The sequence below is a fragment of the Erinaceus europaeus genome, chromosome 3 (assembly GCF_950295315.1).
Source record: "Erinaceus europaeus chromosome 3, mEriEur2.1, whole genome shotgun sequence".
In the NCBI taxonomy this organism is placed as follows: domain Eukaryota; kingdom Metazoa; phylum Chordata; class Mammalia; order Eulipotyphla; family Erinaceidae; genus Erinaceus; species Erinaceus europaeus.
The window spans coordinates 142,210,298-142,227,330 of NC_080164.1; the positions used below are offsets into that span (position 1 = coordinate 142,210,298).

The 17,033-nt window shown below is 38.4% G+C and overlaps 1 protein-coding gene across 1 annotated transcript in view; it reads right to left on the reverse strand.

Annotated features, from left to right (window-relative positions):
* SRP72 (signal recognition particle 72) overlaps positions 1 to 17,033 on the reverse strand; it is a 40,921-nt gene that overhangs the window by 12,048 nt on the left and 11,840 nt on the right. The window contains exons 4-12 of the mRNA XM_007523855.3: positions 14,028 to 14,171; positions 13,835 to 13,946; positions 8,301 to 8,332; positions 7,397 to 7,521; positions 7,255 to 7,312; positions 5,512 to 5,643; positions 4,099 to 4,227; positions 3,065 to 3,137; positions 1,908 to 1,972 (exon numbers count right to left, since the gene is read on the reverse strand). Coding sequence (XP_007523917.1) covers positions 1,908 to 1,972; positions 3,065 to 3,137; positions 4,099 to 4,227; positions 5,512 to 5,643; positions 7,255 to 7,312; positions 7,397 to 7,521; positions 8,301 to 8,332; positions 13,835 to 13,946; positions 14,028 to 14,171 — 870 coding nt within the window. The remainder of the gene's footprint in view (positions 1 to 1,907; positions 1,973 to 3,064; positions 3,138 to 4,098; positions 4,228 to 5,511; positions 5,644 to 7,254; positions 7,313 to 7,396; positions 7,522 to 8,300; positions 8,333 to 13,834; positions 13,947 to 14,027; positions 14,172 to 17,033) is intronic.

Here is a 17,033-nt window from a genome sequence, read left to right on the forward strand (position 1 = left end):
GGTGCTGCAGGAGTCTCTCTCCCTCTTAGTCTCACCCACCCTCCCTTCTCAATTTCTGTCTCTACCCAAAATATTTTTTTAAAAAAAGTACAAATGTATATCCTCTGAAACTGTGCCAGTTCACAATTTGTTGTAAGCCCACATGGTAAAGCATAAAAGTTGAGAATAGCACGACACTGGGATTTTCAAGTATGTGATTAGTGAAATACATGTGAGTGTGGCTAAATTCTCATGAGTTTTATGCAACCTGAGCTACATATAGCCAGTGAAAAGCTTGTCCAGCATATTGTAGAGACAGCAAAGGGGCCCTATGCGGAAGTGAAGTGAGAAAGGAGGACCAGTAGAAATAAGGGCAGAAAGAAAAAGGCTAGATCTTTGACAAAAATCAGTAATACTAGTAGACCTCTGGCAAGATTGGTCAGGCATAAAAAAAAAAAGAAGACTATATATAATCAATATCAGGAATGATTCTACAAATATTGAAAGGATAAAGAGGTAATCTCTGGGGTGGGGGAGATAGTATAATGGTTATGCAAACAGATTTTCATGCCTGGGGTTCTGAGGTCCCAGGTTCAATCCCCCACACCACCATAAGCCAGAGCTGAGCAGTGCTCTGGTTAAAAAAAAAAAAGGTAATCTCTGAACAACTTCTAACTTCTGTGACAATAAATCCAATCTAGATGAAATGGATATATTTTCTTGAAAGCTAACTAGAAATCAAATACTAACTAGAAACATTTTATTTTTTTAATATTTATTTATTTATTTATTCCCTTTTGTTGCCCTTTATTTTATTGTTGTAGTTATTATTGTTGTTGTTATTGATGTCATCATTGTTGGATAGGATAGAGAGAAATGGAAAGAGGAGGGGAAGACAGAGGGGGAGAGAAAGACAGACACCTGCAGACCTGCTTCACCACCTGTGAAGCGACTCCCCTGCAGGTGGGGAGCTAGGGGCTCGAACTGGGATCCTTATGCTGGTCCTTGGGCTTTGCGCCACCTGCGCTTAACCCACTGCACTACCGCCAGACTCCTGAAATATTTTATTTTTAACCATATAATATATTTTATTCTAATATAAAGTAATCACAGTCCAATCTTTAAAACAGGAATCCTCAAAGAGAAAGCACTATTATAGTACTATGCCATCTACTAAGTACCAACTGTGAATATAATGTGTTAAGAGAATACAGACAGGGGCTGGGTGATGGATGAGTGCACATTACAGTATGCCAGGACCTGGGTTCAAGTTTCCAGTCCCTGCCTGCAGGGGGAAAGTCTCACTAGTGGTAAAATAGGGCTGCAGGTATCTCTCTCTCTCTCCCTCTCTATCACTCTCTTCAATCTTGAATCTGGCTGTCTCTATCCAATAAATAAAGATACTAAAAAAATTAAAAGCAGATACTTACAAAAGAATAGACATAAGCAAAAGTCTGTTTAATAAATGCACATACAGAAATAGTCTCTAGTTTGAAATAGATTCTTTTACAGTTATATTAGTGAACTAAAGCTGTGATGTTTGAATATCAGTGAGCAAAAACCTAAATTTGTTGGCATCTATTACTCTATTACTAAGTTCTCTTAACTCAAAGAAATTACACTGACGATATGGTAAAATTTAGGCTAAGATTCCTCAAACAGATCTTATACTGTGCAAGGTTGGCTTTTAATGATAATAAACACAAAGCAAAGAACGTCTATCTTATTCAACTAAATAATAAACCAATGTAAAGAACATAAAATTAAATTTATACCAAAAAGTATCAATTTAATTACTACTCCTATGTTGTGACTATATAATTACAAAAAAATAAGGGCAAGAATAAAAGTGAATACAAAGAAACATCAAACATAGCAATGAACTCTTACTTTCATTACCTTTTATAGTCTTATGATTAGAAACTCACCATGCCTGGTTTATGCTTTAACTCTTCTATGCTTCTCAGTATTAAACATGCTTTGGAAATATTACCTTAAGAGATTAAAAGTCAAGTCAACACTATATGGAAGAAAGCACATAATGAAAAAATAAATACAAAAAGCACATAATGAAAAAATAAATACAAAAGATTTAAGAGTTAAATACTGCAGCATTTCAAAATACTTAAGCTATCAGTTTTGGGGAATAATGTACTTTATTATTGAAACCTAAGAAAACAATATACCTTACTTAAGCTCACAAAGAATGGAAGAACTCTATTAGAAAAGAAGTTTCCTATATTTTAGTCTGCTGAGTTCTGTTTCTCCTTTTTCAGAAGGTAACTTAAAAGCAAGGGTTCTTCTCCCAAAGCCTTGAAATAAGTTAGTGTAGAGATGGATGCACTGGAAGATTTTCCTAAAGTGTTAAAAGTATGACTTCCCATTCACTGTAAATCTTAGGAACTTAAATCAAAAGAAAAAGGAGAGGTAGAGAGGGATAGATAGATAGATAGATAGACAGACAGACAGACAGAGACCTGCAGCATTGCTTTACCATTTGTGAAGCTTTCCCACTGCAGGTGCCAACTGTGGACTTGAAACCAGGTCCTTGTGCATGATGGTAGCGTGTGTGCTCAACTGGTTGAGCCTGGTCCCAAATACAAATGATTCTATATGTGTTATGTCCAAGAACTTAAGTATGGCTTTTTGGAACAAAGAAATCTTTTGCTTCTACTGATGTTTATGGTACAGACTGAGAACAATTCTAAGAATTCAAGAATAAGTGAAGACCCACAAACTGGTAAGTTTGCTGAAGCCACTTTAGTTTTATGATTCAGCCAGTTATGTTTCACCACTACATAAAAATATTTAACAGAGGACCGAGTGGGGGTTGTACTGTTATATGGGAAACTGGGGAATGTTATGCATGTACAAACTATTGTATTTACAGTTGAATGTAAACATTAATTCCCCAAGAAAGAAATTAAAAAAGAAAGAAAGAAAGAAAAACAACAAGGGCAACAAAAGGGAAAATAAATATGAAAAAAATTAAAAAATATATTTAAATCAAAGTTCATAACTACTTATAAATTATAGCCACATCTTCATTAAAATATGTTAATCATGATGAAGTCATTATTAATACCTTGGGAAATTTTCAGTTGTGCCATGGTCAGTTTAATTTCAGCAGCATTTTCTGGATATTGATCTGAAAATTCCTAAAATTTTTTGATTGGAGGGGAAAAAAAAAGTCACATTTATTTTAAACACATTCCAATGATTTTCCTTAGCTACATAAAACTTTAAACTTAGTTTTAAAATGTTAAAATTCTGGCTTCAGTTCAAAATTTTAGCTTTGAAAAATTTTTATTCAACATCCACATTACTTCACAATCATGTTCTAAAAGTAAGAACAATAATGTTATTTATAGAAGTCACTAAAAGAAAAATGATAATTAAGATTACTACTTTCTTTTTCTTTTAAAGAAATAAACTGAAATGCCTGATGCCCTCTTACTGAGGATCCTGTGCTGTGAGGCAACTTTGCTCCTCAGGGTGGTGCTTAATCTCATCCTGTCCAACATTCCAAAGCAGCTTTACTCTCAGAAAAAATACACATGTAATCTTAGTAGCTGGTTATAGCTACTAGAAACCAAGACAGTTTCTCTGTAATATTTTTTTTAATTATTATCTTTACTTATTTGAGAAAGCCTGAAATTCAGAAAGAAGGGGAGAAAGATAGGGAGAGAGACAGAGAGACACCTGCAACACTGCTTCACCACATGCAAAGCTTTCCCCCTGCAGGTGGGTCTCTGTAATTGTTTAAGGATTTGGATTGGAATTTAATGGAGAATACATAATTGTAAAAGAAGGTTAAACAGGTCATGTCATTTTAAGGCTAAAAAAAAAAAAAAATCCCCAACTCATGTTAAGTCAGTTTTCAAATAAAAAGCATTCTTTAGGGTATGTGGAAAATATTAATAATGTAAATTTATGTTGAACAAAGCTGAAACCTCAGAATTAAGGTCATACACTGTGATTTGTATGATTTGGTATATATAATCATCTATTCCTTTTCCCATGAGACTCACAAACTTCCATTTTACTCTAACATAATTAAAATGAAACGAGGCTGCCACCACCTGAGACAGCTCATTAAAACTGAAATAATTCCTTTACCTGAAGCAGCTCTATTGCTTTTGTGTGCTGCTTTTCACGGCACAGCTGGGCAGCTTGGATTAACACAGGCAAGAGATGCTCAGGACTTTGGGACTGTAAACTGGTAGATATTTTGCGGCACTGTTCTGCCTAAAAAAAAGAAAAAAACAATCCCCCCAACACCAAAACAAGTTATTAATTAAAGTAAACACTAAATGAATTTACTCCCTGGCACAATAAGACTGAGATGAATAGTGTTTTGTTGCAAAAAAAAAAAAAAAAGACAAAACAAAAGCAACAACAACAAGTAAGTGAAATGAAGAACCAAAAAGAAAAGAACAATGGTGAGAAGAAGAAAACCAGCCGGAACAAAGAAAGCAGGTGAAGCCCTCCCCCCAGTGCTACAGATCTTTCCCCTCACCCCCTTCCCTCTGCATTTCTGTTTCTATCCAATAAATAATAATTAACATATGTACAAAATAAATGAATGTTTAAAAAAGGCAATGAGAAAAATCATCTTATTTAAAGATATGAATGTTTCCTTTTCTCTTTTTTAATATTTATTCCCTTTTGTTATCTTTGTTTTGTTTTTATTGTTGTTATTAATGTTGTTGTTGGATAGGACAGAGAGAAATGGAAAGAGGAGGAGAAGACAGGGGAGAGAAAGATAGACACCTGCAGACCTGCTTTACTGCTTATGAAGTGACTCCCCTGCAGGTGGGGAGCCAGGGGCTCGAACCAGGATCCTTATGCCGATCCTTGCGCTTTGCGTCACCTGCGCTTAACCCACTGCGCTACCGCCTGACTCCCATGTTTCCTTTTCTTAAATGCCATCTTTGGAAAGAATAGGTTAGTAACTTATTGAACAAGTCTATGATATGTGACATTCTGAAAGATACATGAATTTAAGATATAGTATAAACAAAAACTAAATAGACTGAACTGATTCATCTAATATGCCACACATTAAAAGGTTTATTTAGTCCCAGGCCATTATTAGCCAGAGCTGTGTCTCTCATTAACCTAAGTATGTATATATAAAAACGGTTTATTTAGGGGGGTTAGGTGGTACCACAGTGGGTTAAACACATGTGGCACAAAGTCCAAGGATCAGCATAGGATCCTTAGGGCTTGAATTCAAGCCCCCCAGCTCCCCACCTGCAGGGAGGTTGCTTCACAGGTGGTGAAGCAGGTCTGCAGGTGTCTTATCTTTCCGTCCCCCTTTCCTATCAATTTCTCTCTGTCCTATATAACAACAGCAGAAATAACAACAACAACAACAAGAGTAACAACAAGGGCAACAAAATGGGAAAAATGGCCTCCAGGAGCAGCGGACTCATAGTGCAGGCACTGAGGCCCAGCAATAACCCTAGAGGCAAAAAAAAAAAAAAAGGTTTATTTAGTTATGAAATCTTATATCTATATGCCACCTACCTGGTTTGTGTACATAGCAAGTAAAGCTTTGTTAAATTCTATAGCCTGCAGTTGTTTCTTGGAAAGCTTAAACTCTACTCCTTCTGCATTGGTTAACTTCACCTTCTTCTTGGAGTCAAAGACATTTTGGTCCTGACAAAGAAATGTTTATCCACCATTAGTAGTAATCTGATTTCCATTTTTTTTTTCTTTTTAAGATTTTATTTATTCATGAGAAAGACAGGAGAGAAAGAACCAGACATCACTCTGATATATGTGCTGCCGGGGATTGAATTCAGGGCCTCATGCTTCAGAGTCCAATGCTTTATCCACTGCGCCACCTCTCAGATCACAACTTTTGTTTTTTAACATCTTAAGGCCTTTTCCCTTTTTTGCTTATGTTATGTAAATAAGACAAAGAGGTATGTGAGATACTTCAATGGCTACAGCACAGGATATATATGTCCCAGAATGAATCCCAGGTAAATCATGCCAGAGCTGAGTGATGTATAGAACTTTAATTTCTGAAGTTGCTACTGGTAGTAAGCACCACGTTATCTGCCTGAAGAGAGTCCTGTTAATAAAGGGACTAGTTAGGGGCGCACCAGTTGAGCACACACATTACCGTGCACAGAGATCTAGGGACAAGCCTCTGGTCCTCATCTGCAGGGGGGAGCTTCACAAGTGGTGAAGCAGTGCTGCAGTTGTCTCTTTGTCTCTCTCCCTCATCACTCTCAGCTTTTCACTTTCTTTCTGTCCTATCAAAAACAGAAAATGAAAAAAAAAAAAAGGGGCTGGGGGAGATAGCAAAATAGTTAGACTTTCATGCCTGAGGCTCTGAAGTCTCACAATCATCAGTCCCCTGAACCACCACAAACCAGACCTGAGCATTGCTCTGGTAAAAACAAAAACAAAAACAGAAACAGAAATATTATAGAGAGCAGCCCAGTGGATATGGTGTTCAATCCCATATACCAAAGTGATGCTCTGGTACTCTCCCCCACAACCTCTAATTAATAAACAAAATATTTTCATAGAAAGCTTCATATATCATATCCCGAAAAGACAAAGTTGCATCTCTTTACTTTGTGCACTGCAGTTTAGTTTTACTACAATACACCTAACTATCTGCAAATAACTGAAAACAGTGTCCTCTATCTGAAAATTCATCCTGTAACTGTGAGCCCCCAGGCCCCTTGATGAAAAACAAAAACCACTATAAGATTAAGACCATGTTTCACACTTCTTTTGCATTATCTACTGAACCAAGTACTACTTCTGAATAAAAAGCAGAATTATCCGTATACTGAAAAAAGATCAATGTATAGTAACATTAATAATGGAGACATTTAGTGTTTCAATGCATACTCTACAATAATCAGATAAAAACAATTTATCCTGACTGGCATTTCAAGTGCAATAATTACTTGAGTATACATCGTAGTATCATCATTATGAGAGTTAAATAACACTCTCCAATGAAATTTTGCTTTAAGAAAACTTTGTTATAGGGCAGGAGTAGATAGTGGTTATGTAACAATGGTTATACAAACAGACTCTTGTGTTTGTAGACTTCAAAGTCCCAGGTTCAATACCCTGCACCACCATAAGCCAGAGCTGAGCAGTACTCTGGTATTAAAAAAAAAAAAACCTTTGTCACAGAGGAAAACAAACAAAAAAAACATCACTTATCCTAAGACTAAACTGAAGTAATCTGTTTTCAGTACAAGATACAAGGGGAGGAAAGCCATAAGTCTACCATACCTTGTTAATGGTAATGATGTTATTTGCAATCACAGCCAGCAATGCCACATCTGTAGGCCTACAAACAGCGATCAACAGTCAAAATGGAAGACATTTTTAAAAAACTCAGTTTCTATTGAAGACAATTTAATAAATCACTTACTTTAGTTTAATTATCTGATTATAAAGTTGCAAAGCCTCATCAATACGACCCTGAAGCTGCAGAATGTAAGCCATCTGCCCATGAATGATGGCCAGTTCTGCTTGTGGATCTTCCTCAGCTCCATCCTAAAGAAAAAAAAAGCATTTTCTATTAATCCTCCAACTAGACAAGTGTTTTATTTTAAATCAGTTTATTTTTTAAGTTTTTAAAAAATATTTACTTTATTTACTTTGGATAGAGACAAAGAAATTGAGGGGGAAGGGAGAATTTGAGAGGGAAAGAATCCTACAGCACTGTTTCACTGCTTATGAAGCTTCCTTCCTGCAAGTGAAGACTAGGGGTTTGAACTGGGAGTTTGACTGCGTCCAATGAAAACTATATTGTACTTATATGAATTTAAAATAAAATGTTTAAAGCATTATCTTGTAATTTCTCATCCTAAGAAACTTTATCAAGATAACTGGAGGGTTTCTTTTCTTTTTAAATATTTATTTATTCCCTTTTGTTGCCCTTGTTGTAGTTGTTATTGTTACTGATGTAGTCATTGTTGGATAGGACAGAGAGAAATGGAGAGAGGAGGGGAAGACAGAGAGGGGGAGAGAAAGATAGACACCTGCAGACTGCTTCACCCTTGTGAAGCAACTCCCTTGCAGGTGGGAAGCCAGGGGCTTGAACTGGGATCCTTACGCCAGTCCTTGTGCTTTGCACCACCTGCGCTTAACCGCCGAGATGTCATCCGACTCCCCAGAGGGTTTCTTTCTATTGCAACTTTTAATTAATGAATTGCCACTTTTTCAAAAAAGTCAATAAATACAATGATGATTCCTGCAAATTAATATCAGTGGACTTCCTACAAATTTATATTAGTGTAATATTTGAGTTTAATAACACTGGAAATACTTACAGAATCTTCTGAAAATGAACGACGGCAAAGATCTATAGGAAAAAAAAGTTTTAAAATTAACTTGTAATTCCATTCTTTATACCATTCCAATAAATAAAAACTAAATTCTTTTTTTTTTTCTATTTTATTTGATGAGATGGAGAGAGAAATTGAGAGAAGTCGGAGATAGAGGGGGGAGAAAGAGAGATACCTGCAGACCTGCTTCACTACTTGTGAAATGTCCCCACAAACCTCCTGCAGGTAGGGAGCGGTGGGGGGGGGGGGAGCTTGCGCATGGTGACACATGCACTTAGCTGGGTGTGCCACTGAGCCACCCAAGAACTATATTCTTAAGCACAGCATTGCCAAGATAATTTTATAATATTAAAAAAATAAAAAATTTCTTTATCATCAGATTACATAAGTAACAATTATGTACTATTCTAGCTTTCTGACATTATCATTCTTTAGTAAACACAAAAAAAATTAAAGGGTGCGAATATGGATCGACCTGCCAATGCTCATGTACAGTGGGGAAGCAATTACAGAAGCCAGACCTTCCACCTTCTGCACCCCATAATGATCCCGGGTCCATACTCCCAGAGGGATAAAGAATAGGAAAGCTTCTATGAACAACTATATGCCACACCAAGCTAGAGAACCTGGAAGAAATGAATGATTTCCTAGATACCTACCAACTTCCAAAACTAAGTAAAGAGGAAGTGGATAACATGAACAGGCCCATCACAGCTAATGAAATTGAAACAGTTATCAAAAATCTTCCCAAAAATAAAAGTCCTGGACCAGATGGTTTTACAAATGAATTCTACAAAACTTTCAAAGAAGAACTAATACCTCTACTTTTAAAAGTCTTCCAGAAGATTGAAGACACTGGAATACTCCCTGCCAGCTTCTATGAAGCCAACATCACCCTGATACCAAAAGCAGACAGGGACACAACAAGAAAAGAAAACTACAGACCAATATCTCTGATGAACATAGATGCTAAAATACTGAACAAAATTCTAGCCAGCCGGATACAGCAATATATCAAAAAGATTGTTCATCATGACCAAGTGGGGTTTATCCCAGGCATGCAAGGTTGGTTTAATATACGTAAATCAATCAATGTGATCCACCACATCAACAAAAGCAAGACCAAAAACCACATGGTCATATCAATAGATGCAGAGAAAGCCTTTGACAAAATACAACATCCCTTTATGATTAAAACACTACAAAAAATGGGAATAGATGGAAAATTCCTGAAGATAGTGGAGTCTATATATAGCAAACCTACAGCCAACATCATACTCAATGGTGAAAAACTGGAAGCATTTCCACTCAGATCAGGTACTAGACAGGGCTGCCCACTATCACCATTACTATTCAACATAGTGTTGGAAGTTCTTGCCATAGCAATCAGGCAGGAGCAAGGAATTAAAGGCATACAGATTGGAAGAGAAGAAGTCAAACTCTCCTTATTTGCAGATGACATGATAGTATACATGGAAAAACCTAAGGAATCCAGCAAGAAGCTTTTGGAAATCATCAGGCAATACAGTAATGTGTCAGGCTATAAAATTAACATTCAAAAGTCAGTGGCATTCCTCTATGCAAACACTAAGTTAGAAGAAATTGAAATCCAGAAATCAGTTCCTTTTTCTATAGCAACAAAAACAATAAAATATCTAGGAGTAAACCTAACCAAAGAAGTGAAAGACTTGTATACTGAAAATTATGAGTCACTACTCAAAGAAATTGAAAAAGACACAAAGAAGTGGAAAGATATTCCATGTTCATGGGTTGGAAGAATTAACATCATCAAAATGAATATATTACCCAGAGCCATCTACAAATTTAATGCTATCCCCATCAAGATCCCAAGCACATTTTTTAGGAGAATAGAAAAAATGCTACAAATGTTTATCTGGAACCAGAAAAGACCTAGAATTGCCAAAACAATCTTGAGAAAAAAGAACAGAACCGAAGGCATCACACTCCCAGATCTCAAACTGTATTATAGGGCCATTGTCATCAAAACTGCTTGGTACTGGAACATGAACAGACACACTGACCAGTGGAATAGAATTGAGAGCCCAGAAATGAGGCCCCACACGTATGGACATCTAATCTTTGACAAAGGGGCCCAGACTATTACATGGGGAAAGCAGAGTCTCTTCAACAAATGGTGTTGGAAACAATGGGTTGAAACATGCAGAAGAATGAAACTGAATCACTGTATTTCACCAAATACAAAAGTAAATTCCAAGTGGATCAAGGACTTGGATGTTAGACCAGAAACTATCAGATACTTAGAGGAAAATATTGGCAGAACTTTTTTCCGCATAAATTTTAAAGACATTTTCAATGAAACGAATCCAATTACAAGGAAGATTAAGGCAAGTATAAACCTATGGGACTACATCAAATTAAAAAGCTTCTTCACAGCAAAAGAAACCACTACCCAAATCAAGAGACCCCTCACAGAATGGGAGAAGATCTTTACATGCCATACATCAGATAAGAGTTTAATAACCAACATATATAGAGCTTGCCAGACTCAACAACAAGACAACAAATAACCCCATCCAAAAATGGGGGGAGGACTTGGACAGAATATTCACCACAGAAGAGATCCAAAAGGCCGAGAAACACATGAAAAAATGCTCCAAGTCTCTAATTGTCAGAGAAATGCAAATCAAGACAACAATGAGATATCACTTCACTCCTGTGAGAATGTCACACATCAGAAAAGGTAACAGCAGCAAATGCTGGAGAGGGTGTGGGGTCAAAGGAACCCTCCTGCACTGCTGGTGGGAATGTCAATTGATCCAACCTCTGTGGAGAACAGTCTGGAGAACTCTCAGAAGGCTAGAAATGGACCTACCCTATGATCCTGCAATTCCCCTCCTGGGGATATATCCTAAGGAACCCAACACTCCCATCCAAAAAGATCTGTGTACACATATGTTCTTGGCAGCACAATTTGTAATAGCCAAAACCTGGAAGCAACCCAGGTGCCCAACAACAGATGAGTGGCTGAGCAAGTTGTGGTATATATACATAATGGAATACTACTCAGCTGTAAAAAATGGTGACTTCACCGTTTTCAGCCGATCTTGGATGGACCTTGAAAAAATCATGTTGAGTGAAATAAGTCAGAAACAGAAGGATGAATATGGGATGATCTCACTCTCAGGCCGAAGTTGAAAAACAAGATTAGAAAAGAAAACACAAGTCGAACCTGAAATGGAATTGGAGTATTACACCAAAGTAAAAGACTCGGGGGTGGGTGGGTGGGTGGGGAGAATATAGGTCCATGAAAAATGATGAATGAAATAGTGGGGGTTGTATTGTTAAATGGGAATCTGGGGAATGTTATGCATGTAAAAAAAAAAAAAGAAGTAGAAACGCAAAGCAGAAATTGACTGAGTTTGGAGTATGGCACCAAAGTAAGAAAGCAGAAGTATACTAGAGTTTGCAGTGAGTACCCTCCCTAACACTTCCTCTCCACTATTCCAAGCTTTGGGTCCATGACTGCTCAACAATTTGTTTGGCTTTGTATGTTAACTCTCTTTTCAGTCACCAGGTTCCAGATGCCATCAGGATGCTAGCCAGGCTTCCCTGGATTGACGACCCCACCAATGTGTCCTAGAGCTCAGCTTCCCCAGAGACCCACCCTACTAGGGAAAGAGAGAGGCAGACTGGGAGTATGGACCGATCAGTCAACGCCCATGTTCAGCGGGGAAGCAATTACAGAAGCCAGACCTTCTACCTTCTGTAACCCTCAATGACCCTGGGTCCATGCTCCCAGAGGGATAGAGAATGGGAAAGCTACTGGGGAGGGGGTGGGATATGGAGATTGGGCGGTGGGAATAAGAAAAAAAATAAATAAATAAAATAAAAATAAAAAACAATAAAAATTAATAAATTACATTAAAAAAAAAAGAATAGGAAAGCTATCAAGGGAGGGGATGGGATACGGCGCTCTGGTGGTGGGAACTGTGTGGAACTGTACCCCTTATCCTATGGTCTTGTCAATATTTCTATTTTATATATATAAAAAAAATTAAAGGGAATTTAAAATATAAATTTAGTAATGGATTATTATAAAATATCAATTAAAGGGGCCAGGTGGTGGTGCACCTGACTGAGCACACGTTACAGTGCGCAAGGATTTGGGTTTGAGCCCCCGGTCCCCACCTTCAGGGGGAAAGCTTCATGAGTGGTGAAGCAGGGCTGCAGGTGTCTCTCTGTCTCTCTCCTTCTGTCACCCCCTTCCTTCTCAATTTCTGGCTGTCTCTATCCAATAAAGATAATTAAAAAAATTTAAATATCAATTACAAAACAATATAAAAGACAATAATCCCACCACTGAGAGATAAGGCATTCTTAACATTTCAGTCTCTACTTTCATGTGTATAAATGCACATACTACTATAAAAACCTCCTTCCCCAACCAAATATAATATCTTTATTTTGTAATAAATAGAGATCCACACAATTTTCCTTTTTTTTTTTTTTAATTTATTTTCCCTCTTGTTGCCCTTCATTGTTGTTGTCAGATAGGACAGCGAGAAATGGAGAGAGGAGGGGAAGACAGAAGGGGGACAGAAAGACAGACACCTACAGACCTGCTTCACCGCTTGGGAAGCGACTTCCCTGCAGGTAGGGAGCCCAGGGCTCAAACCGGAATCCTTTTGCCGGTCCTTGAGCCTCACGCCACATGCACTTAACCCACTGCGCTATCGCCAGACTCCCCACAATTTTCTTTTATGATTTATTTCTGAGAAAGGGGAGGGCGAACCAGAGTGTCACTCTAGCATAATATATGCTGTCATGCGCTCAAGTTAGAGGGTCCAACACTATCCACTGAATAGCCTCCTATACTATTACACTACTATCTTTACTAACTTTAATACACAGAAATCTTTTAGTGGTTATCATAAAATTTCAATTCTTCAGGAAGACAGAAATCAGGATGTTTCTAAATTTTGGAGCTTATTTATAAATGTTTTCAATTAGCATCCACACAGAACCATTTAATATATTTGTTTGTTTGTTCTTTTTGTTTTTATGTTTCTTATTGCCACCAGGGTCACTGCTGGGGCATGGTTTCTGCTTGATGACTCTTACTGCTCCTGGAAATCTTTTATTTTATTTGATAGGACAGAGAGAAATTGAGAAGGGAGAGGGAACTAGAGAGGGAGAGAGAAAGAGACATTTGCAGCCATGCTTCATCACTTGTGAAACTTCCTTTCTGCAGGTAGGGAGCAGGGCTTGGCACATGGTAACATGTCTGTTCAGCCAGGCAGAGTACTAATTGAGCAAATGCAAAAAAAGGAAAAGATTATTATTAATGATGGAGTGGTGCTCTGGTCTCTCTCTCTCAAAAAAAAAAAAATCAATACATAAGAGAAAGGCTACAAGAATTGTGAGAAACTCCCAATGCATCAATAATTTCCATTTACATATTCAGATGCAATTTTGTGGAATACTTTACAAAATTATAAGCATAGTACATTTACATATAATTTTAATTAACCTCCCACCTTCAGCTTTTTGTAGAATTTTCATTGCCTGGGTCAGCTGGCCTTGTCCTATCAGTGCACACGCAGCATTGTAGCACAGCTCATGTGTACCTTCTTGGAAGCCCAAGTTCTCCTATCACAGAGCAAAGTATCAGTCAAACATTAAGACACAACTATCACCTCATAATTCGTATGGGTACAGAAAGATACTCACTGGAACCACTTTTTCCCAGTTGCTTTGAGCTGCCACAACGGCTGAAAGGTTTGTTTTTCTTTCTTCATCATAATCATCTTGGGAGTTTCGGACAAGATCTCTATACACAGCTAAGCATTCATCATAGCGTTCTAACCGGTATAACTGAAGAGAGAAATAGCAAGTTAAAAAAGTTCATTCTAGAAGACAAATGTAGCAATATGTCTCTAATACCACATAAAACTTTTTGGAACCACAAAGTAGGAAATCTAATTCAGCATAGCATGGGGCATCCAAACAGTTTTCCTTTAATTTTTCTTTCTTCCCTCTTTTTTTCTTTTTCACTAAAACACTGCTCAATTCTGGCTTATGGTGGTAGGGAGACTGAACCTGGGACTTCATAGCCTCAGGCATGAGTCTTTTTGCATAACCATTATCCTTTTTTTTTTTTTCCTCCTCCAGGGTTATTGCTGGGCTCTGTGCCTGCACCATGAATCCACTGCTCCTGGAGGCCATTTTCCCCCCCTTTTGTTGCCCTTGTTGTAGCTTCGTTGTGGTTATTATTATTGCCCTTGTTGACACAATTCGTTGTTGGATAGGACAGAGAGAAATGGAGAGAGGAGGGGAAGACAGAGAAGGGGAGAGAAAGATAGACACCTGAAGACCTGCTTCACTACCTGTGAAGCGACTCCCCTGCAGGTGAGGAGCCGGGGGCTCGAACCGGGATCCTTACGCCGGTTCCTGCACTTTGCACCTCATGTGCTTAACCTACTGCGCCACCGCCCGACCCCCTACATAACCATTATCCTATCTCCTCTTCCTTTCACCTCCTATTTGGGAGTCCGGCAGTAGCACAGCCAGGAGACGCAAAGTGAAAGGACTAGTATAAGGATCCCAGTTCAAGCTCCCAGCTCCCCACCTTCAGGGGAGTCGCTTCACAAGTGGAGAAGCACGTCTCTCCCCCTCTCTGTCTTCCCCTCCTCTTTCCATTTCTCTCCATTCTATCCAACAATAACATCAACAACTACAACAATAAAACAAGTGGAACAAAAGTGAATAAATAAATAAATACTGGGAGACTTTTGGAGGCAGGGCTACAGAGCAGCAGCAGCTGTGTTTCTCTCCTCTCCTCTCCCAGGTCAACTAGGAATACCAAAGGAGAACACCTGGGGACACAACAAGATAGGACTAGAACGTATTTGGAACCCACCAAATCACCGGTGAGTGCAAACATGTGTGGCTCATGGACAGAGAGGAGCCTAGGGAGAGATTAAGTGGTTGGTAATAGTCCAGCAGTTTACCAGTTGAGATACCATCTCCAGTCTGTTTCACCTAGAAAAAGATAGCTGAAGGAAGGAGAGGACCTCCTAAGACTCACCAAAGGAAACTGTGAGTCTCCATAGCTACTGCCCTTTAGACATAGGTACAAACCTTTAGACAGATTCACAAAACAAAAAAGGGAAGAGACCCAAATAAATCAGATCCTAAGTTGTCAGTCAAAGTTCAGGGCGCCAGTATGCTGGGCTAGCTTCGAGGCAGGAGACAGATGACCAGGGACACATGGCTGAGCACAGAAGCAGTATTTCTTAATTCATAAGCAAACGGTTCAAAAAACTAATCTAATCTAGTCACAACCCAATTCTGTGCTGCCTCTCTCTCCTCCAGCAGAAGAGTCAGGAACCCAGGAAGTATGTAGGACAGAGGGCGGGGAGAGGAAGAATCAGGGAAACGCAAGGACTAAACCAAAATCTTGCGGAGGCAGGGGGAGTGAGACCAAACCAATGTAACAGAATGACCATGTAAATAGACCACAACGTCAAGCAATGTAACAGAAGGGATCCCAGAAGCAGAACTAGAAGCATACTAACAAATGAAAGAGGAGATATCCCAACAGACACCACAGAAATTCAACATACCATGCGAGGCTTCTTATATGCCACCAAGCTAGAGAACCTGGAAGAAATGGATGAATCCTAGATACCTACGAACTTCCAAAACTAAGTAAAGAGGAAGTAGATAACATGAACAGGCCCATCACAGCTAATGAAATTGAAACAGTTATCAAAAATCTTCCCAAAAATAAAAGTCCTGGACCAGATGGTTTTACAAATGAATTCCACAAAAACTTCAAAGAAGAACCAATACCTCTACTTTTAAAAGTCTCCCAGAAGATTAAAGACACTGGAATACTCCCTGCCAGCTTCTATAAAGCCAACATCACTTTGATATCAAAAGCAGACAGGGACACAACCAAAAAAGAAAACTACAGACCAATATCTCTGATGAACATAGATGCTAAAATACTGAACAAAATTCTAGCCAACCGGATACAGTAGTATATTAAAAAGATTGTTCATTATGACTAAGTGGGGTTTATCCCAAGCATGCAAGGTTGGTTTAATATACATAATCAATCAACGTGATCCACCACATCAACAAAAGCAAGACCAAAAACCACAGTCATATGAATACATGTATAGAAAGTCTTTGACAAAATACAACATCCCTTTATGATCAAAACACTACAAAAAATGGGAATAGATGGAAAATTCCTGAAGATAGTGGAGTCTATATATAGCAAACCTACAGCCAAGATCATACTCAATGGTGAAAAACTGGAAGCATTCCCCCTCAGATCACAGGGCTGCCCACTATCACCATTACTATTCAATACAGTGTTGGAAGTTCTTGCCATAGCAATCAGGCAGGAGCAAGGAATTAAAGGCATACATACAGACTGGTAGAGAAGTCAAACTTTCCCTATTTGCAGATGACATGATAGTATAAATAGAAAAACCTGGCAGAGGGTAGATAGCATAATGGTTATGCAAACAGACTCCCATGCCTGAGGCTCCAAAGTCCCAGGTTCAATCCCCTGCACCACCATAAACCAGAGCTGAGGAGTTCTCTGGTTAAAAAAAAAAAAAAAAAGACTCTAGGGTTGGGGTGGGGGTAGGTGGGTCCGGAGAATACAGGTCCAAGAAGGATGACAGAGGACCTAGTGGGGGTTGTATTGTTATATGGGAA